This window comes from Phacochoerus africanus, chromosome 8 (genome assembly GCF_016906955.1).
Source record: "Phacochoerus africanus isolate WHEZ1 chromosome 8, ROS_Pafr_v1, whole genome shotgun sequence".
NCBI lineage: Eukaryota > Metazoa > Chordata > Mammalia > Artiodactyla > Suidae > Phacochoerus > Phacochoerus africanus.
This window is the reverse complement of record NC_062551.1, coordinates 164,265,993-164,288,298: the sequence shown is the minus strand read 5'-3', so window position 1 is coordinate 164,288,298 and position 22,306 is coordinate 164,265,993. Positions and strand designations below refer to the sequence as shown.

Here is a 22,306-nt window from a genome sequence, read left to right as displayed (position 1 = left end):
ACTGACACAACATTGTAAACCAACTATACTTCCATTTTAAAAACCACCAAAAATTAGGAAATTTATTAATAAAATCATTAACGGGTCTAGGGTGATCATCTCCACAGGTGGTGGAAAAACATTTGACAAAATTAACACTCATTCTTGATTTTTAAAAGTTAACTCTTGGAGTTCCCACTGTGGTGCAATTAGGAATCTGACTGCAGCAGCTTGGGCAGCTGCAGAGGCAGGGCTTTGATCCCTGGCCTGGTGCAGTGGGTTAAGGATCCAGGGTTGTCACAACTGCAACATGGATTCGATCCCTGGCCGGGGAACTTCTATGTGCCGAGTGTAGCTGTAAAAAAATAAAATTAACTCTTGTAAGATGGAAATTAGGTGCATTTTTTTCCTAATATAATAAAATATATCTTTTTCAGAGCCAAATGGAGTAGTTACAATACTGATACTTATTATGTTAAAAACTTAATTGTGAAGCAGTGATATCAGAATCATTTCTACTAAAGTCACAAACAAGACAAGGATGCCCGCGTCACCACTACTATTTAACGTTATATTGGAAGTAACAGTCAATGCAATTAGGTAAGAGAAAGACATTAGAAGTTTCAAAATTGAAACAGAGGGGAGTTCCCGTCGTGGCGCAGTGGTTAACGAATCCGACTAGGAACCATGAGGTTGCAGGTTCGGTCCCTGCCCTTGCTCAGTGGGTTAAGGATCCGGCGTTGCCGTGAGCTGTGGTGTAGGTTGCAGACACGGCTCGGATCCCGCATTGCTGTGGCTCTGGCGTAGGCCGGCGGCTACAGCTCCGATTCGACCCCTAGCCTGGGAACCCCCATATGCCGCAGGAGCGGCCCAAGAAATAGCAAAAAGACAAAAAAAAAAATTGAAACAGAGGAAGGAAAGATATTATTTGCAGACAAAATGGTTGTCTCCCTAGAAAACCCAAGAAATCAACTCAAAATCTACTATAAAGAGAACTCAGTAAGGTAGCAGAGTACAAAATATACATAAACTATAGCTTTCATATATTCAAACTACAGCTAGCTAGAAAATAGAATGGAAAAAAGAAAGTCTCACTTACAATGACAAGAAATGATAATATAATAAATCTAACAAGAGATGCAAACCTATATGAAAAAACTCTAAGACAACACTGATGGATACACAATAAGATGAGCAAATGGAAAGATAAGCATTCTCAGAAACACTTGTCAGTATTAAAGATGTCAATTTTGGAGTTCCCTGGTGGCTCAGTGGGTTAAGGATCTGGTGTTATCACTGCTATGGCTCTGGTTACTGCTTTGTCATGGGTTTGATCCCTGGCATGCTGCATGCTGTGGGAATGGCCCAGGAAAAAAAAGTCTATTTTCCCTAAGTTAATGAATAAATTCAGTCTGATTTCAATAAAAATTCCTTTGTTATTAAGTTCCCTTGTGGCACAGCAGATTAAGAATCCAGTGTAGGAGTTCCCGTCGTGGCGCAGTGGTTAACGAATCCGACTAGGAACCATGAGGTTGTGGGTTCGGTCCCTGCCCTTGCTCAGTGGGTTAACGATCCGGCGTTGCCATGAGCTGTGGTGTAGGTCGCAGACGTGGCTCGGATCCCGCGTTGCTGTGGCTCTGGCATAGGCTGGCAGCTACAGCTCCGATTGGACCCCTAGCCTGGGAACCTCCATATGCCGCGGGAGCGGCCCAAGAAAAGCAAAAAGACAAAAAAAAAAAAAAAAAAAAGAATCCAGTGTAGTTACTGCAGTGGCTCAGGCAGAAAAAAAAAAAAAAAGAAAGAAAAAAAATCCTATAACGTTTAAAATAAAGAAAACTAATGAGACAATTGGGGAAACTTGAATAGGACTGCACTTTTGATATTAAGGAGTCATTTATTTTAGGAATTTTTTAAAGTCTTGTCTTTTAGAAATATAAACAGAAGTACATACAGATGAAATAACATGAAATCCAGGATTTGAGGGAAAGTGGGTGGCAGCACAAATGAAACCAGAATGTCATGTGTTGAAATTTTTTAATGTTGGGTCATGGAGGCTTGGATTCATTATACTATTGGCTTATGTGTTAGAACATTTCAACAATAAAATGAAAAGGGTGGATTTCTGGGCCTCTGCTCATAAAGATTTTATTTCAGTGTCTCTGGGGTGGGCCCACGAATCTGCCATTTAGCAAGCTTCCCAGTGGTGTTTATATAGAAGACTAAGGTTTGAGCATCTCTGCTATGGATTGAAATGCTTATATCCCTCCAGATTCATATGTCAAAGCCTAATCCCCAACGTGATGGTATTTGGAGATGGGGCTTTTGGAAAGTCCTGAGGTCAGAGGATGAAGGCCTCCTGAATGGGATTAGCGCCCGGAGAAAAGAGGCCCCCGAGAGTTCCTTCCCCCACCCCGCCACCATGCGAGCGCACAGTGAGATGACAGCTGCTTATGAGCAGGAAGCAGGTCCTCACCAGCACGTGGATCTGCGGACCTTCGTCTTGGCCTTTCCAGCCTCCAGAACTGGGAGAAATAAATTTCTGTGGCTTATAAGCCATCCGGACTACGGTATTCTCTTAGTGCATCCTGGGTGCTAAGACCACCTCTTCCTATTCCCCCTGCCACTTGTGGGGTGGGGTAAAAATGGGGGACCTCCAAGAGGTCTGGGCCGATGTCGTCCAGTAATAACAGTGGGAGATTAGTAGAGTTTTAACATCATACAGCACGGTGGGGTGGAAACAGTACATCTATTTCATTCATTCATTCATTTATTCCATAAGCATTTCCGGAGGGCTCATTAGATGCCAGGCTCTGTCTCGGGGCCACATGCAGCGCTTGCCCTTGCTTTGTGCGTGATGACAAAGCCTCGGTCTTCTGAGGAACTTCCACTAGGCCCAGGTGTCCCACTTCATAGATCCTAAGACTGAGCCTGCAGAAGATCCTTAGCAAGCAGCGGGTCAGAGACGGAGTGGCTCTTCAAGAAGAAAGGTCCTTGGCTATCGTTCAGTCTAATCTCTGCAGAGGACACGAGAAAACTGAGGCCCAGGGAGCAACAGAGATCAGCCCAAAGATAAATAATGAGGACGGACCATAAGAGCCATTCAGTCAGCCCTCTCCATACCTGTGCTTGACATGCATTTTCTCATTTCTCCTCCTCATCGACCCTGGGGAGGAGAGAGATTTGTCTTTCTGCAGCTGTTAAGTTGTCCTTGCCCCCCAGAGGGAGGGGGTGGAGGGGCATGAAACAAAGATGGGAGATGACACCCTCAACTCTGCCCTGCATTTGTGTCTCAGAGAACCCCTAGGTGCCCTCTTGGCTTCATTTCCTGGAGGTGGGGAAACTGTATCCCCTGCATCCAGGAAGCAGCCACTCAGGCAGTGGGCGGGAGCCCCACGCTGCACCCCACGGAGTCCGGATTCCCAGGCAAGTACAGCCTGTGACTTCCCGAAGCTGTCATCCAGCTGGTCATGGGCTGCGTTTGGGCCGTTTCCAAGAAGCAGCTCTAGGAGCGCAGCATTGCTCAAGGCTAAAGGAATGAAGGGTGTGTACTCCTCTCTTCCAGGAAGCCTTCCGGCCTCCTCTGCGGGGAGCCCTTGGCACAGAAAGGTCTCAGAGCTTTGCAGGTCTGCTCCCTTGGTTCAGCCCATGAGGTTCTGTCTTCTCTTTGAGTTATTAACCCTGAAAAGTGGGTTCTCTCATGGAACAGTAGCAACAACTGATAGCTGTAAGGAAATTTCTGGCTTACAAAGTTCTTTCACCACTCTATAGACATTTGCTTTTGGTTTTGTTCTTTTAATGATTTTTCTCTTTTCCTTTTTTTAATTTTTATTTTTTTAAATTGTTATTTCCCCACTACAATTTTTTCCCTACTGTACAGCATGGTGACCCAGTCACACATACATGTACACATTCTATTTTCTCACATTATCATGCTCCATCCTAAATGACTAGATACGGTTTCCAGTGCCACACAGCAGGAACTCATTGCTAATCCATTCCAAAGGCAATAGTTTGCATCTATTAACCCCAAGCTCCCAGTCCACCCCACTCCCTCCCCCTCCCCTTGGCAACCACAAGTCTATTCTCCAAGTCCATGATTTTCTTTTCTGTGGAAAGGTTCATTTGTGCTGTATATTAGATTCCAGATATAAGTGAAGTCATATGGTATTTGTCTTTCTCTTTCTGACTTACTTCACTCAGGATGAGAGTCTCTAGTTCCATCCATGTTGCTGCAAATGGCATGATTCCATTCTTTTTTATAGCCGAGTAGTATTCCATTGTGTACATATACCACATCTTCCTAATCCAATCATCTATCGATGGATGTTTACTCCAGACATTTTTGAGTTCTGCAACAACCCTGGGAGGTGAGTATTGGCAGCAAAAGGTGAAATGACTTGGCCAAGAGGCATAGCCTGAAAGTGGCAGAATTGGGATGCAAACCCAGGCCTCCCAACTCCACTCACAGTCCACCCTCTTGCCTCACATTGCCTGAGCAGATGTACTCGTTTGACCTACCCAGTAAATCAGGGAAAGGAGAACAACTCCGAAAGGGCGTGAGACACTTTTCTAAAAGTCCCCTGGGAAAGTAGATGAATGCAGACATTTGTGTCTGGATTTTTGTTTAAACAATTAACAGCATTAAGATCATCAACTACCCTCAGATTTCTTGCTTGCTCTTTTGATACCCTTGCAAAATCTGCTGCAACAGGTCATATCCCAAACAGATGGCATCTAGAAATTCAGGTAGCGAGAGCCAAGGGTAGAAAAGGAGAAGGAGGCATTCCTGTTGTTGCTTTGAGGGTAAAGAACCCGACCAGTATCCATGAAGATGCAAGTTTGATCCCTGGCCTCGCTCTGTGGGTTAAGGATCCGGTGCTGCATTGAGCTGTGGGGTAGATCTTAGATGCGGCTCAGATCTGACATTGCTGTGGCTGTGGCGTAGGCCGGCAGTTGCAGCTCCTATTCGACCCCAAGCCCAGGAACTTTCATATGATGCAGGTTTGGCTGTAAAAAGAAGAAAAAAAAAAGGGGGGGGGGACGAAGAAGAAGAGGAGGAGATAGGAAGGAAACCAAGCACAGAGAGGAGCAGCTCGGGAAACAGAAGGATACCTGGCGGTCGCCTGGTTCCCAGAGTGGAGGGTCTCCAGCCTCTGGGAATAGGCACACGGTGGACAAAGACCGAGATACTGAGAGCTTCCTTGACCCTAACAGCAATTCCCTCTCCACCAGGGCACCCAGAGGACACACTACAGGCTGCTGGCTCTGAGACAAACTGAGAAGGGCGAGAAAGTTCCAGCCAATCAATCCCAGCTGCAACGGAGTGTGAGTCTGCCAGCCGAGCTGTGGCTGAGTTCCCATCCATTCCCCATCATTGCTGCCTGCCCAGCTCTCTATATATCTCCACCTCTGCTCACTCACCACAGGTGAGAGAGCAAGGGCACACACGATGGATGGAGAGCTTCAGCCTCCAAGGGCAACATGCAATTCTCTGCGCAGCCGCAGGGGCCAGGCACAACAATCCAGTGCAACAGGTAATCCAGCATTTGGCTCCAGGGGTCATGTGCCCTGGGGAATTCTCAGCTCTCACTGAGAATCCAATGAGAAAGCCATTTGGCCTCCAGGAGTTTCAGAAGTCCCCTGCCTTCTGCTCTCTCTCAAGGACCTCACCCGAGGCACGCTTAGAGCAGCTGCCTCTTCCCAGAAATCTTCCTTAGAAGCAGACAATAATCAAACCCTTCTTTTTCAGATATTTTCTAATTGTGTTGCCTGGGATGAAAGTGCAGAGAAAGGGTGCGGCAAAGGGATGGGCGGAAAGTTGCCACCCATACCCTGGAAGCACGGGAAGTCATTTCAGCTGCTTTGGGGCCTTTTTGCTCAGCTGTAACATCGCTAACTTATTGCAGGGGGCCCCAGTTCAGGCTGAACCTCAGAATTACCTGGAGGCTTATTGTTTTTGTTTTTGTTTTTTTCTGAATAAATAGTTTCCCAGGTCCCATCCAGATCTAAATAACGTGTATTTCAGAGGCGAGGCTTCAGTCCTTCAATTGGCCATCCAGGTGGGTAAATTACAAGCTTTGGTCTCTTTTTTTGGTTTGATTTTTGATTTTGATTTTTGGCTGTGCCCCTGGCACACGGAAGTTCCTGGGCCAGGGATCAAACCGGTGCTATAGCAGTGACCCAAGCTGCCACAGGGACAATGCTGGATCTTTAACCTGCTGCTCCATGAGGGAACTCTGGCTTTGGGCTCTTTAAGCCGTATACTGTTATGTCTAGTGAGCTGACAAGGAATTAAATAAGTAGAGGTCTGTAATCAGAAGGAGCTTGGTCTGATCAGCCCCTCACAAATAATCAGGCAGGCGCCTTAGCCTGGAACTTGAAGTTCTACCTGGCTTTGGACCCAGATGTCAGAAGTTGGGCTCCGGGTCCTGCCCTCATGCCTCCCTCCCTTTGCCCAGGTGTGGGCATTGGGTCCAGCCAGCTGGTGATTAAAGAGAGAGAAACAGTGGTTACTCCAACCTGTACGCTCTTGTCTGGGCTTAATCAGCCTTCCCCTCCTTGTTCCTACCTGCCAGTGCATCCAGCCTTCCTAATGGCATGCTCTCCGGTATGACTATTATTGCTCAAGCCTCTTTAAATTCTTGGAAGGGAATTTCTGAAAATAGCAGCATAGTTCAGGAAAAAGAGCCCAATAGAAACTTGTGTTCTAGAAACAGAAGCTCTGTGTTCCAAAAGCAGAAGTGCCCCCTCCTCCGTATAGGGGATGTGTGCCTAGTAAAGTACTCAGTCTTACAGGTACTATTTTGCCCTTTTATTATGCGTGAACTACAGTGCTAAGTACTCTACGTATGTCATTTCATCCTTTTCTTAACTTTAACTAGGATCTTTTTTTTTTTTTTTGTCTTTTTGCTATTTCTTGGGCCGCTCCTGCAACATATGGAGGTTCCCAGGCTAGGGGTCGAATCGGAGCTGTAGCCACCGGCCTACGCCAGAGCCACAGCAACGCGGGATCTGAGCCGCGTCTGCAACCTACACCACAGCTCACAGCAACGCCGGATCGTTAACCCACTGAGCAAGGGCAGGGACCGAACCCGCCACCTCATGGTTCCTAGTCGGATTCGTTAACCACTGCGCCACGACAGGAACTCCGGATCATTATTTTTTAATTTACGGGTGAGGATACAAAGGCCCAGAGAGATTGAGGAACTTGTCCTAAGGCAGAGCTGAAATGCCAGTTTAGCCCTTACTCTTACTATCTGTGATGCTGTCTTCTCAGCGTACTCATTTGTAAAATGGGAGTCATGTTAACCTCATTGTATTGTTGAAAAGATCAAATTGTCGAAAAGCTCAAACGGAAGAAACAGAGGCAGTGGAAGCCAGCGTCTCGGAGTCTGTTGGGAGTCATGCTCCAAGTGAGGCTCAGGAAAATGCCTCTGTGCTTCCTCCCTTCCCCTGCAAAGTCAGTGTCAAAATATAAGATCTGTCAGCTCCTTTGGTAAGACCAAAATGGGAGAATAACCGTAGGTTGAGGAAATAAGAATGCAAGGTGGGGATTCATGGGATACCGTGAAGGTTGGGACAATAACAACAAAAGTGGTCTGAGGATCACAGTGGACCACAAACTAAACAGTGCTGTTTCAAATGAAGGCAAGGATGTGTGTGTCTGTGCAAGGGGTGAGTGAAACACTTGAGGGGACACCGCTGCCCTCTGATTCCTGCCATGGCAGATACAGAAGCGCATCAGGGAAAAGTGAGTATCACCTCTGTTGGGAGGGACAGGAGGTCTGGACAATAGTCAAGATTCAAGTCAAGATGTGATGGGAACACTGGGCTGAAACCAGACAGATGAAATGAAATAGGGATGTGTATGGAGACTCCAGAGTCAAGATTCCAGGTAGGAAAAGCCATGTTTGACAGCAGATCGTGGGAAGACAGCTCACGGCGGGAGTCCCTAGGGTGAGCGAAGGGCAAGGTGCAGTCAGTAAGGTGACCTTAGTGAGTGGCAATGTGGAGAGGTGACAGTCAAATGGGCCAGGCCAACTCGCAAAGGACTGCTGCCCTGCATTGACTCTGCTCACCTTACAAGACTATCTTGGGTTCAACTCCAAGCCCCAACCATGAGGCAGATGCTGGCGAGTTTGTCCAGAAGCAGGGGCTGTGGTTTGGGGGCATATGAGGAAAGGTAGTAGGCTGTTTCATCTGATGAAAAGATTCCAAGGCAACTTGAGAGCTATCTTCACACATCGCCAGGAGAGGCTGTGGGGTAGAAAAATGGACTTCTCTGGGAGGCTCCAACTATGGCAGGCAGAGCAAAGCCCACTGAAGGGAGGGAGAGACGGTTACAGTGCAGGATGGGGACAACTTGCAACCACTCAGCTGTCTCTGCAGGGCACAGGTCAGCTGGCAGGGCAGAGAGCGTCCAGTCCCCGGAAGTTTTCAAACAGTTGCCCAATGGCTTGGAGATGCTGTAGGTGGGGCTTCTATCATGGGTGGGAGGTTCAACCAGACCCGGTTTTTTCCAATCTTTCTTAGAAACAGTTTCTTCAAATGACAGCTTAGGGGAAGCCCAGTAAATAAAACACTGCTTCTCTGGTTGAGATGGGGGTAAGGACCAGGCACCCAGGGTCCCCACCTCTAAGGAACTATTGGGATTTTTTTCTTTTCTTTTCTTTCTTTTTTTTTTTCTTTTTAGGGCCACACCTGCTAGGGGTCAAATTGGAGCCGAAGCCGCCAGCCTATACCACAGCCACAGCAACACCAGATCTGAGCCAGGTCTGCAGATCTGACCTACACCGCAGCTCGTGGCAATGCTGGATCCTTCACCCACTGAGTGAGGTCAGGGAGCGAACCTAGTCATGGATTCTAGTCAGGTTCTTAATATGCTGAGCCACAACGGGGACCCCTGTGTTGGGATTTCTTGAAAGCACAGTCACGAACTAGTGACTGGACAGTGTCTAAGATCTTTTTAATGCTAAGACCTGGAAGCCAAGGCAGGAGCTTGAACGTACCAGGCTGGCACTTTCATTGTCTCGCTCCACAAGTTTGTTCCGTTCTTTCCACGTGCAAACCCTACACGGGCTGCCTCCTCTGAAGGCCCCTTGGCTTTGTTTGCACAGGCAGCCTCTGCAATAACAGCAAGCAAGAGGGCCGCCGCCTGCGGCTGGGAAATAACCACACCGTGTTGGCCAGGGCTGGCTCTCCTTGTGCAAGGGATGTTTGTGGACATAGGTGGTGAGTCGAGGAGTCATCTAAGAGGAATTTGTTCCACATTCACTGGTATCTTCTCTCTGCGCAGGGGTTCGTGGGAGATACTGGGAATACAATGTCCTGTAAGATAGGATCCATGGCTCTGAGGCGTGTCCAGTCTAAGGGGGAGAGACAGCCCTGCAAAGGCAGAACACAAATGCTGGGAAAGCAAGAGGAGCACATGGCGGGGCAGGGACTGCATGGAGTGGGGAAGAGAGGCTTCAGTGGAGCTTTGAAAGACAAATAAGAATCCACGTGGTGAAGGGGGCATGGGCATTTGAGGCTGCCAAAGTCTATGCAAAGATCAGAGCCCCTCTGCTGAGGACGAGCACAGTTCTATTCAGGGAATGGTCAGTCATCCAGATTGGCAGGATCTAAGGGAACGGGAGGGGACCTAGCAAGAGATGAGCCTGGGGAGATCACCAGCAACGGTTTCCAAAAACTTGTGAACTGATCCAAAGAGACTTTGTTCTGGAGTTCCCTGGTGGCCTAGCAGTTAAGGATCTGGTATTGTCACTGCTGTTGCATGGGTTTGATCCCTAGCCCAGGAACTTCAGCATACTGTGAGCATGGCCAAAACCAAAAACAAACCCAAAGGACTTTGCTCTAAAGCTCTGGAAAGCTTGGGAGGATTCATAAGTGGCATGAACTGATTTTTCCTGTAGTCTTTCCAGTTCCTGAGGCGCAGAGAGCTCAGAAGTAGCCCTGTGACTGTGAGGGATGAGCCTGCTCTGTGGATGTTAGAAATGATACCATTAAGTCTGGAGCATGACTTCTATTTCTGACTTGGTTCCTGACGCAGTGACCTTCATTCATCTCTTGCCTTTTCATGCATCAAATCTTTTAGCAGAATAGGGATAAAGATGCTGCCACCAACCTGCCACATTAAGAGAATCACAAAGACCAAAGTGCTTCATGCAGTATAAAACAGCACAAAGAAGTTCTTCTTTATGTAGGACGTGATGTCTTTTTTTTTCCTTTCTTTCTTTCTTTCTTTCTTTTTTTTTTTTTTTTGCCTTTTTGCCTTTTTTAGGGCTGCTCCTGCGGCATATGGAGCTTCCCAGGCTAGGGGTGGAATCGGAGCCATAGCTGCCGACCTACGCCACAGCCATAGCAATGCAGGATCTGAGCCGCATCTGTGACCTACACCACAGCTCATGGCAACACTGGATCCTTAACCCACTGAGCAAGGGCAGGGATCGAACCCGCAACCTCATGGTTCCCAGTCGGATTTGGTACCCACTGCACCACAAAGGGAACTCCGGACGTGATGTCTTTTGAAACAAAGTTTGGATGAATCAGAAATACATGAGTGCATTTTGTTCTTTAGTTATTGGCAAGAAAATTGGCACATCTGTTTCTCAAGGCAAAGGTGAATTCAAGAGCCGTCTCATGACTCCTTAAGGCTTGGGCTGGCTGTTGGAGCTGGGGTTAAGGGTGATTGGCAAGCTGCCCTTTCACTTGAGCTGGAGGTGGGGGAGGACAGGAGGGGCAAGGAGCGCAGCAGCACATCCCACCAACCAGCAGGTTCCTGCCAACCTCACTGGGTTGTTGGAAGCACTGAGACAATCCAAGAAAAGGGCTTAGCACAGTGCCTGGCACATGGTAAGCCCCTAGTAACAAATGGTAGTGGTTTTGTGAATGCATATATATTTTGAGACCAACTATGAAAACACAGGGCCACCTGTCTCTTGCAAGGAACACAGATTCTTTGAGACTTTAATATTGTCTACCTTTTATTTCCTATCAAGCCACAGGTACTTCCCAGCAGGCACCATGGCCTGGCAAGATCTGCATTCCCCACAGCACCCAACAGCGTTCCCTAACCCTCCTCGCCCCTCTTCTGGGATGGCACTGGTCAGGTCGCCTTGTACTGTAATTAGTATTCATGTCAGGGTCTTGCCTCGCCGAACCGTGAGCTCCTCAAGGGCGGGACTGAACCTTTAAGTCTGTGCCCAGAAACAGGCACGCTCAGCTTGGCTCTGCTTCAAGACCTCAGCACTTGCTGTTCTCCTAACCTGGCACCTTCCCCAGCTCGAGCGTCAACTGTCACCTCTGCAGAGACAGCATTCCTGACCGTTGGTATTGCCGCCACTCCACATTTTATTACATTTAAAAATTTTCATAGCACTACCGGTATCTGAAATAATCCTATTGGTTTATTCATTTGTTTTTTTCCACAAGAATATAAGCTCCATGAGAACAGGGGCCTTATTTGTCCTCTTCATGGCTTTATTCCCCAGTTTCCTATAACTGTGCTTGGCATCTAATAGGAGTTCCATAAATATTAATGGATGCTGACCCCGTTCGAAATCAAACGACTAAGGGAGTGCGCATCTATACCTCTTTTCCAAGACGGAACAACAGGTCAGTGCTGCAGAGCCTGCAAAAAACAGAGCATGGGGCTCCTGCTTCCCAACAGCTTGGGACAGAAAGAATGAGCAGCATCCACATCTTTGGAACAAGACAGGGACAACTAAGACCAGCTGCTAGATGGAAGGCACAGAATCAGAGCAAGAGGCCCCGGCGGTGCTGGAACAGAGCTAGAGCGCAGGTCTCATCCCATCCACCGTCCTGCGTCAGCACCTGACGTGGTGGTTGCCGAGCAGGCAGGCACTCTGTGAGCGACCGCTAGCTGCACTGAGCCGACAGCCCGCCGAAGAAGTGCGGGAGATCAGCTCAGGTATAAAAGATTTGTATTCAACTTGCTATCTTGGTTTGTAGATATTTCTACTAAGTTTTTGATCTATGTGTGTTAATAAAGCCTCTTAAACTATTTATTTTATGTTAGGCCACGCGCACAGCATGTGGAAGTTCCTGGGCCAGGGATCGTACCTGTGCCACCGCAGTGACCCAAGCCACTGCAGTGATAACACCAGATCTTAACCTGCTGCACCACAAGGGAACTCCCAAAATCAAACTATTTAAATATAGGCATACACACAAGGTAATGTTTTGGCTAAAATCCATGTCATTTATTTACTTAACAGAAAACTGAGTATCTTCCATGTTTCAGGCCATATTCTCGGTACTGGGAATGGAGATAGACTCTGGCCCTGTAGGAGCTCACAGTCTAATGGGGAAAAAATACGCGTACATAAGTAAATATAATATAAAGTACGCAGAGGGGCCACTATGGGAGGCAAAGAGCAGAGGAACGTGATTCTATGATTAGCGTCCACAGGAAAGGCAGACCTGGCTAATGGTATTTTTTGTGAAGAACTGATATGGCAATGGTTCCCAAAGTGTGGCTGGCTAATTACCTACATCAGAATCTGGAGTACATATTACAATATAGATTCCCAGTACCTTTTGCAAAGATTATGATTCACCAGGTTGGGGTTTGGGACCTGGGAGTCTGCATTCTAGGTAATTCTATTGCAACCTAAAGTTTTGAGAACCTGTGAGATAAGGTTTGCTCTTAAGACTGGAATGAAGAATGATCACCTCATCCGTTGGCCTTTAGTGAGAGGCAGGGGAAGTAGAGGAAAGGAAGGGAATTAACAGTTATTGGCTCTGCGAGAGTCTCTATATAAGTTAATTGCATTCTCAAAATATTCCTATGAGGTAGATGTTATTATACCCAATTTACTGATGAAGAAACAGAATTAGAGAGTTTAAGTAATCTGTTCAACATTATGGAGCTGATGAACCCTGTCACTGAACCCAGATTCACTTAACTCGAGCGCCTGTCCACCTGCTATAACTTCATGTTGTACCAGGGTACTGATCAACGCTAGGATTTTCTTTTAGCTCTTTGGCAGATCTGGCTAGGTACATATAAAGAACAGCCAGATGTCCAACGTAACTGTCCCTTCTCTGGTGAGTAGGGATTTAGGGCAAAGCTGGGAGGAACAATAAAATGAGCAGCCAGTTCTGATTTCTTTTCCCATCATTTTCTCATCCTCTGCTGGAGGTGGTTGTTTTGTTTTGTTTTGGCCGTCGCAGTGTCTTAATGTGGGATATCAGTTCCCAGGGATTGAACATGGGCTGCAGAGGTGAAAGCATCGAATCCTATCCGCTAGACCACCAGGGAACTCCCTGGTGGAGGTGTTATGAAATGTATTATGGCTAAAGAGTGGGTACATCTAGAGGGAAGAGCAAACATACTCATGAAAGAAACTTCACCCAATATAAAAAATGCCTGGGACTCAAAACATCCAGACTCAAGTTTCTCAAAAAAATGAACTGTCAGGACCAGAGGCCTGAATTTGTACTAGGAAACAGTTCAACCTTTAGAGAAATTGTGAAAGACCAGCCACCTTTCCAGGTTAAATGAATACTCCCTGTCTCTTTCTACACACAGACTCAAAAGTACAACAAAATATACATAACTCAGAAAATAATGGGAAGTCCAATCCCATTTAAAGAACTTGGGGACAGGCCCAGCCTATAATAAGTCTCCTGCAGTAAAGAAAACACACACGAACTGCAAATCCTGGTTACATTCCACTCGCCGTGTTCAGTGACACTCACCAGGGCAGAGGCAGGAGCAGCAGTGGGGCAGTTAGAGGAAGAGAAGGAGAGGCATAACAAAGGTGTTGACGACAAAATGGGGGGCTCTGGGCCTCGAGTTTGGAAGGCTGGTGTGTAACCACCACGCTCTTCTATCACTGAGCTTGGAGCCCAACAGGGACTCTACAAACCAAACCTGCGTTTCCAGCGCTGGAGAGCTTGTTTCTTGCTTTTGGCATTTCAAGCAACTGCTGGGTCCAAAGACGAGTTTGGATGAAATCGGCCCACAGCACTGACACTATGGACATAGCTCAGATTTCATTATTTAGTCTAACAAATATTGTAAGCCAGACTTTATTTTATTGCTACATTTTTCCCACACCCAATATGGGAACATTTGCTTCTACCCACTTTTTCTAATAGTACTGGCATGGTTTAGAGTTATTCTTTTTTTTTAAAAATGCAAATCTGGATTGATCCTCTCTTTACAAGTACTGATTTATTTACACTGCACTAATTCAGCCCCTCCAAATATACAAATTCCAACAGGCCAAGTTAGAGAAGCAGATGCCACCAACTATGGGTTAAAAATACGTAGGCACGGTACCTGTGTGTTTAACCGTACTTGAAATCTACTGATATTCCAAACAAGCTACACTAAAGGCAACTCTGGGGGCATCTAGCTGGCACTATCTGGTTATCCTAGAGTCCAAATATAGGGTATTGGGCTTATGCCTTTGGTCAGCCCAGTGGGAAAAGGAGGTAAAGGCCACATCTAACTGCAGGCCTTCAAGCTTACTAGCCTGTCGCATAAACACGAGGAACTAACCCACTGGGAGCTGTGCAGTCCAAACGGCCAGAATACAAATGCACTAGTACACTGAGTAAAAGCAGGCCAACCGTGTTGTGGATCCTTGGCTGTCTCTGGTTTGACCTCAAACATTTAAAAAGGAAACGTCAAGTACACCTGGAGATGATTATCAGAATGCTTGGGTACCTTCACTCCTGGATATCAAGGAGTAGGGCTCGCCTCCATGCCGCCTCTTCCAATAAGCACACAGGACAACCTACTAGAGACTGCTCATTGCAGATGCTGAGCTCCCGAGAGTTCAAGTGTTGGGGAGCCTCAGGACCATCCAGGGCTGAGCAGATTCTATGTGCCAAGCTTACGGCTCTAAGTCTTATCCTGGTTCTTAGCACATTTCAGTTCTGCTCCAAGTCCGCTTTGCTCCAACTCAGCGATGACAGACATGTATTTGAATTCATTGGGCCTGAAGTTAAAGGTCTCCACTAACCCAAAGGTCTCCTTCCGATCAGTGGCATAGAAGAGCTGAACTTGGTTGGCAATGCACTGTGCCTCAGCAACATTCTGAAAGGTTAAAAAAAAACAGTGAGGTCTTTCCGGGACAGGGCCACAAAAGCTCTGTGTCCGAGTCCTGTGGCAGGTGGGGGACCTCACCCAGGAATCAGTGCTTCCAGAAAGATTCCCTGGCATCCCAAGTCTTGGTGAGGTGCCCTTTCTCTGTGTACCCAAATTATCCCATGCTTCCCTTTAACATAAAATGCATCATACTGTATGATCTCTGTCCTCCCCCCACCCCTTTTTTGTCTTTTTAGGGCCGTACATGCATATAGAAGTTCCTGGGCTGGGGGTCAAATGGGAGCTGCAGCTGCTGGTCTCCACCATGGCCATGGCCACGCCAGATCTGAGCCGCATCCGTGACCTCCGCTACAGCTCAGGGCAACACTGGATCCTTAACCCACTGGGTGAGGCTAGGGATTGAACCTGAATCCTCATGGGTGCTAGTCGGAATATTTGTTGTTTTTAAGTCACTAAGTTTTGGAGTGGTAATTTGCTATGCAGTCATTTCTAACGAATCCACCAGCGAAGCTCCGGGGAAGAGAAGGAGCCATCTTCTCTAAAGCTCAGTAGCAGGGAAATGGTGACCAGACCACTCAATGTAACATGAGTGGCATCAGGACACAGGCTACCCTCTTGAAAGCTCACAAAAGAATTACCTCAGAACCTTACTTTTGCTTTCAATACATCCTCCAGTTCTAGCTGATCAGAGGCACTTATTCGTGATTACAGTATTCACACAGCCAAAACCTAAGCCCGAAAGATAATGGAAAGTCTCTCCTGAAACCGCCAGAGGTGTGCTGTGTCTAGCTACAGAGGGATGAAAACAGGGTGATAAACACCCCAGACCCCTCACCTCCACTCCCTCCCACGGGCCTTTCAGGTCATTCTCACGAGCAGGCACTAATCTCGGACTGGATCTTCAATCAAAAGCCATTTTCCAAAACATTGGCTATTTCAAATTAATACAATTTTAGAGCTGAAATGGGCCTCAGAGACGACCCAGTCCTCATTTAATGGACCAGGAAACCAAAGTAGTTGAGGGTCTGGGATGGGTTCACAGTCCTGTGGCCAGTAAGTGGCAGAGCCAGGACCAGACTTGCGGACTCCCAGGCTGGTACTCCCTTCACTCCACCCTGATACTATTTCGGGGGGAGAGGGGGCGCTAAGACCAGACTTGCGGACTCCCAGACTGGTACTCCCTTCACTCCACCCTGATAGTATTTCGGGGGGAGAGGGGGCGCTAAAATAATTAAGATTGATCAAGGTCGATAACTCCTTCAATTTCATCTTTCTTATATTCAAACATGCCCGAAGAACAAACCATTTCTAAAGCAAATGCATAATCTAAGGCAGCTACCATCACCCTCCAAGGCCTTGAACCGTAGGGCCTCTGACAGTCAACTGCGAGTTGAGGCTTAGACTGGAGGAGGTAAGGTTAGGCTACAACAGTGCTGTTCAAACTGCAGAGTCCTAGGGGCTTGGTGGAGATGCCCCAGGTCCCTTCGCCTCTCTGTTAGCTGTTATATTCTGGGCTTTTCCATAATAAGATTTGGTTCGGACAAAGGGCTCTGATCACGAGTTTGAAGACCACTAGAATGGTAGGCAGAGTTGGGACAGAGGTATGTGCAAATGTGTCTCACAGAGGGTTATGGAAAATCCCCCTGCACTCCCCACCCCCAGCCACTTATTCACCCCACGCCCCCTGCTCTTACCACTCAATGTGAAGCAGTAGTCTCTTCCCTTTCCAAGACCCATGGAGATAAACACCTTAGTTCCCTACGGTGCTCAACAAGGAGGTATATTAACAAAGCTGATCCTTCCCTTTCGTTCAGCCTTCATAGCTACAATCATATTACCAAGTCTTGCCCATTTTATTCCCTGTATATTTCTGGGATCATCTCTCTTCTCCATCCCTGCTGCTTCTGCTACAGATTAGGTCTTTACTGCCTCTTGCCCAGACTACTGCAGTTGTACTCTAAATGATCCACTGACCAGGCTAGAACAAAAAATATTTGGGAAGCAAATAATTAAGGGTGACGGTCTCGAAATCCAACTCTTGATGGGTCAACCCCCATTCAAAATCCTTTTTATTTATTTATTTTTTTGTAAGCAAGCAAAGTCTTTATTAAAGGAAAGCAAATAGCTCCCAGGGCTGCTGGGGGGAGGGGGGGGAGAAGAGCCCCCCATTCAAAATCTTTTAATGATACTTTTGCACCCTCAGGATAAAGCCAATCCTCTAAACACAACCCACCAGTGAGAGCAAACTGTTTGTAATACCCCATGTTATTTTATGACTCCTAACTCTTGTGTATTCCATTCCCACGGTCTGATACATTCGCCCCCTCCCCCCTTTACCCTGCTAAACTCCTGCTGATCTTTGAGGTTCAGCTTGGGTGTCATTTCTTCCTCTTTCAAGAAGGGTCAAGAACACTGCTCCTGCCCTAACCCTGTTCATGTCTCTACCCCACACTTACTGCATTCCGGTGAAATAATCTGTTGACATACATGCGGAACCAAATAAGGGTTTTGAATACTATACCAAATTTTCATCACTGAAGTTAATTGGTTCAGAAGAAACCTCTATTTTCCATGTATAATCTACCTACTTGCTTTACGATATTTGGAAACAATGCCTCAAGTGCAAACTCATGCACGAGTATACAGGGAATTATGTACTTGTATTTCTGGGTTTCCCACCTCTGAGGCGTGTACCTCTACATTAAATTCTAACCAGTCTAGTTCCATACTACACTGGAAATGCATAATCGAGTCAATTTCTAAAAGGCAATTGTGCATTGTCTGGTACGCTGTTGAATGTTAGAAGGCCAGGGAAATTTTAATTACGGGAACTGTGCAGCAGTTTGAGATCATTAGATTGGTAAAAATGCTAAGGCAGAAAGGGTCTTCTCTGACCTCTAGAGTCCACTTTTTGTCTTTTTTTTTTTTTTTTTAGGGCCGTACCCACAACATATGGAGGTTCCCAGGCTAGGGGTCAAATCAGAGCTGTAGCTGCTGGCCTACACCATAGCCACAGCAACGCGGGATCTGAGCCGCATCTGCGACCTACACCACAGCTCATGGCAACACACCACAGCTCACAGCAACACGGGATCCTTATGCCACTGAGCGAGGGCAGGGATGGAACCTTCGTCCCCATGGATACTAGTCAGTTTCTGTCGAGCCATGGCGGGAACTCCTAGAGTCCACTTTCAACATGGTTAGATGCCATGCTTTGCTGTAGACCAGAAAATAAAAATAAAGTACAATCTCTACGTCACTCACTCCTATGTCAAATCTTAAAACGTAGTAACTGTATTCCCTCCAAACCTCAGTTTGAAACATCCATACTTTGTCTACTATTTCCTATCGTTTATACTCACTCCCAGCTTCAAAAACCCCTTAACTCCAGGAAGACGCACGACTCTGCCTCTAACCCTCCTTATGTTCCCACTTCCCTCCGTGTCCATTTCACATCAATAATTACAATCATTCCTTCGCACTCATTCGCCTTTGACTTCCTGGTCCCTGTCTTACTCATTTCATCACCTGGCTAAGCCGTAACCCTAGTTAAAGCCAACTCTCAGTCCCCTCTCTCTGTGTTTGTATCCATCTGGCCATTCGCTCTCCCATCTTCCTGCATCAAATGTTGGCAAACCCGTTCTCTGCGGCGACTACTCCACGCTCTGTTGTAGAGGTAAAGCAGCCATCGACAGCATGGAAATGATAAAATTTTATTCACAGATATGAAATTTGAATGTTATATACTTTTCACAGGCCTCAAAATATTTTTTTAGTTTGTAAAGATGTAGAAGATATTCTCAACCCACGGGCCTGTCCCAGACAATTTCACACTTTCTCTTTCCCACGTAGATGTCTAACACCTACTCCACCACCCTCATTCTCAGCTGATAACCTTTCTTTTCACTAAGCAATCTGGAGAGAACTTCTTATAAGCTACCTCTACCTCTATGCATTTAACTGTATTTGCTTCCTTCTATCCTGGCTTCTCTCCTGTTCTTACGTTTCTGGCAAAGATCAACCCCAGACTTACCCATATCAACAACTTTCCCCTCTTTCTCTTTCATTATCAATATTTCCCTCTTACTGGCTCTTTCCATCAGCATATAAATATGTTATGGAGTTCCCATAGTGGCTGAGTGGTTAACAATCCGACTAGGAACCATGAGGTTGCGGGTTTGATCCCAGGCCTTGTTCAGCGGGTTAAGGATCCGGCGTTGCCGTGAGCTGTGGTGTAGGTCGCAGACGTGGCTCAGATCCCGCGTCGCCGTGGCTCTGGAGTAGGCCAGCGGCTACAGCTCCGATTCAACCCCTAGCCTGGGAACCTCCATATACCGAGGAAAGTGGCCCTAGAAAAGGCAAAAAGACAAAATAAATAAATAAATAAGTTATTTCTCTCACTTAAAAGAAAACCAAAAACCACTCTTATTCCCACTTCCTGTACCCTAATCCTATTCTTCCCTTCCCTTTCATCCCTTGAAAGACATGTTTATTTCTACGCTTCCTGACTTTTCTTCCGATCCTCTCCGCAACGTACTCCAATCATGCTTTTGTCCTACCACTCCTTGAAACTGCCCTTGTAAAGGTCCCCAAGACTTCCACGTCTGGTAAATGCTCAGTCCCCTTCCCATCTGCCCACCAGCAGGTGAGCTCCGGCTCGCTGAGCACCACCACTCCTGGAAACACTTTATCTTAGCTTCCAGCGCATTCTACCGCCTTAGTTTTTCTCCACCCTCACTGACACTTCCCTTTTTAATTGTCTTTGCTTACGCCTCCTCATCTCTCCAGCGCTCAGTTCTCAGACCTCTTCTCTTCTCCGTCTCCATTAATGTCCTTGGTGATTTTATTCCGCCTCATAGCTTTAGGTAACAGTCTGTATGCTGAGAACTCCCACACTTACCTCTCCAGCTTGGACCTCACCCCTGAACTCCAGGTTCATATATTCTAATTGTCTAGTACGTGGATATCTAGTAGGCCTCTCGTATTTAACATGCCTAAAGTCGAACTCCTGATCTTCCTCCCAAACCTATTCCTCCTGCAATCTTGTCTGCTTGTCATCTCAGTTAATGGCAATTCCGTTCTTTTGGATAGGATTTTGGGTGACTTCCAGTTGAGTGCGATGGGTAGAAGAATGGAGATATGGGACCGAACAGTTACATGAATAGCAGACAGGGAAGTAGAGTCTTAATTATGTCCCAGACTTGGGGCTTACTGCTACTGTGAGATACTAGCTGAGGGCCATCACGTCTCCCTTCCTGTGCGTATTTTTCCTGGGAAAAATACGTGGGTGATGTCATAAAGAACCTCCAGAGGAAGAGGCACTGACGTGCTCACTATCTGGAGGACGTCCAGGACTCAAACCTGCCATAAATGAGACTGAAATGAACAAGCCCTAGACAAACAGGCTGCGAGTAATCATAAAACTGTTCCTGGCCTAGATGTACAGAGAACAAACACAACAGGTTACCTATGGGCATATGGTCAATGATCTATCCCAGGAAATGGGAAAAGGGGGAGGGAAAGCCACTAGGTATGATGAATGCTGTACATGTGAACAGTGTGGAGAAAGGTAAAAGATTAAGAATGCGTCTGGACTTTGAACTCTTCCCTACACCTAAGAAGCCATCTACTTGTCCAGTCTCTTGCCCGAATCCCCTAGGGCCAGATGTACCTTGGAGTCAGAATTTTTGGATTTTAGAAAAGCAGTAAGTGCAGAAACCATATACCTGTATTATGTAACTCAACCATAATCAAATACATTAATATTTCCTTAGTAAAATGCATGAATATTCCACATCAAGTAGGATTAGTGGCCTCATATCAGTGTAAGTGAAGATTTACCTATTAAGCAAATTCAGATGAGATAAGGTCTTGTGACCAAAGAAGTTATTAAAGAAAACTTTGTTGTTAGAGCTTTTGACTTTCCAAACTGTGAATAAACTAATGAGAATATGTACTAACTTCAATTTGGAAGAGCCTGAGCAAGACAAAATTATCACCTTAGGCGAGAAATAGGTACATGAAGGTCTCTGGAATTTTACCACTTGTGAACTTTGGCAGAAGGCCGTCAGGTAAATCCAAAATGGTAAGAGTTGATTCTTACCAGAAATGTGGAATCCATCTCCGCTGTCATCAGCACTATGCCCTTTTCTTCCTTAAGTTCAGGGTAGTGATATAAAATCAGCTGGCTGGCTGCAGCTTCCCCTCGGGTCTGCAAGGAGGAACACTTATCACGGCTCAATAAGGTACCACCACAACAAAACTGCAATTTCAGAGCAATAGAGAGTCTGGAGGAAATTCTGGCTCTTAGCCCCTTGGGTGGCTAGTGATTCGGAGGACTGGTATGTGGGGGTGGTCAGGCCTGCCAAGGCCCAGCAAAACTGACAGTTTGCAGTGTTATTTGTGTCTTCAATTGAAAAAGGTTTGGCTTTTTTCCCAGAAAATGTTTACAGTAGGCAGTGAATCCTTCATCACAGCCATATATTTAAAAACAAAATGGCACAAGCAGCTACCAAATCAAGTTCTAAAGAAAGCAATATGCCTGTGTAATTGCCACTTTTATGGACTAGTGCATTTCACAGTTGAAATCTACTCCCCTTGGCTGGCTCTGAAGACTGAGCTCTTTTAAGCTGTAGCAAACAGCTGGAGAGTTTGCACATGGGCCAGATCTGTAATGTACAGCTTTAAAATATGATCTGGGTGGGAGGTAGAGGGGAAGGAAGAATGGGAACATCATAATTTCATGAAGAATGGACAGGGCAGGGGTTACTAGACCTCAGTCCAGACTAGGAAGAGAGGCTGCCTTGAAAGCTATGGTCCTCAAACAATGTAGGAGGAAATAACTGCACATTCAAAAGATCTCTGGGTTTCATCTTTAAAATTTCAGCAAAAGTCCTTTTAATTAGCTCTCTGGTTTTTTTTTTTTTTGGAGGGGGGGGACTATGCTGGTGGCATGTGGAAGGTCCCAGGCCAGGGACTGAACCCACACTACAGCAGCAGCCTGAACTGCTGCAGTAATAATGCCAGGTCCAAAACCTGCTGTGCTACAAGGGAACTCCCCTTTTAATTATCAATACCTAATTAATTGCTACTGTACTCTTAACAGTTCAGCATCTTAGTTCTCCAAAATATACATAAAAATATACTATCATTTTGATCATAATTACAATCCTGGATCTTTTTCCTGTATTTGTATATGAGCTTCATGAGAGCAGTCTTAGTATAGTTTCCAACACAACTGCATAA

The 22,306-nt window shown here is 46.3% G+C and overlaps 1 protein-coding gene across 2 annotated transcripts in view; it reads right to left on the bottom strand.

Moving 5' to 3' along the window:
• Nucleotides 1–12,173: 12,173 nt before the first annotated feature.
• Nucleotides 12,174–22,306, bottom strand: part of ATPAF1 (ATP synthase mitochondrial F1 complex assembly factor 1) — a 28,570-nt gene continuing 18,437 nt past the window's right edge. For both annotated transcript variants that reach the window (XM_047789173.1, XM_047789172.1), the window contains exons 8-9: nt 21,165–21,272; nt 12,174–15,049 (exon numbers count right to left, since the gene is read on the bottom strand). In XM_047789173.1, coding sequence (XP_047645129.1) covers nt 14,855–15,049; nt 21,165–21,272 — 303 coding nt within the window. In that variant the 3' untranslated portion in view covers nt 12,174–14,854. The remainder of the gene's footprint in view (nt 15,050–21,164; nt 21,273–22,306) is intronic.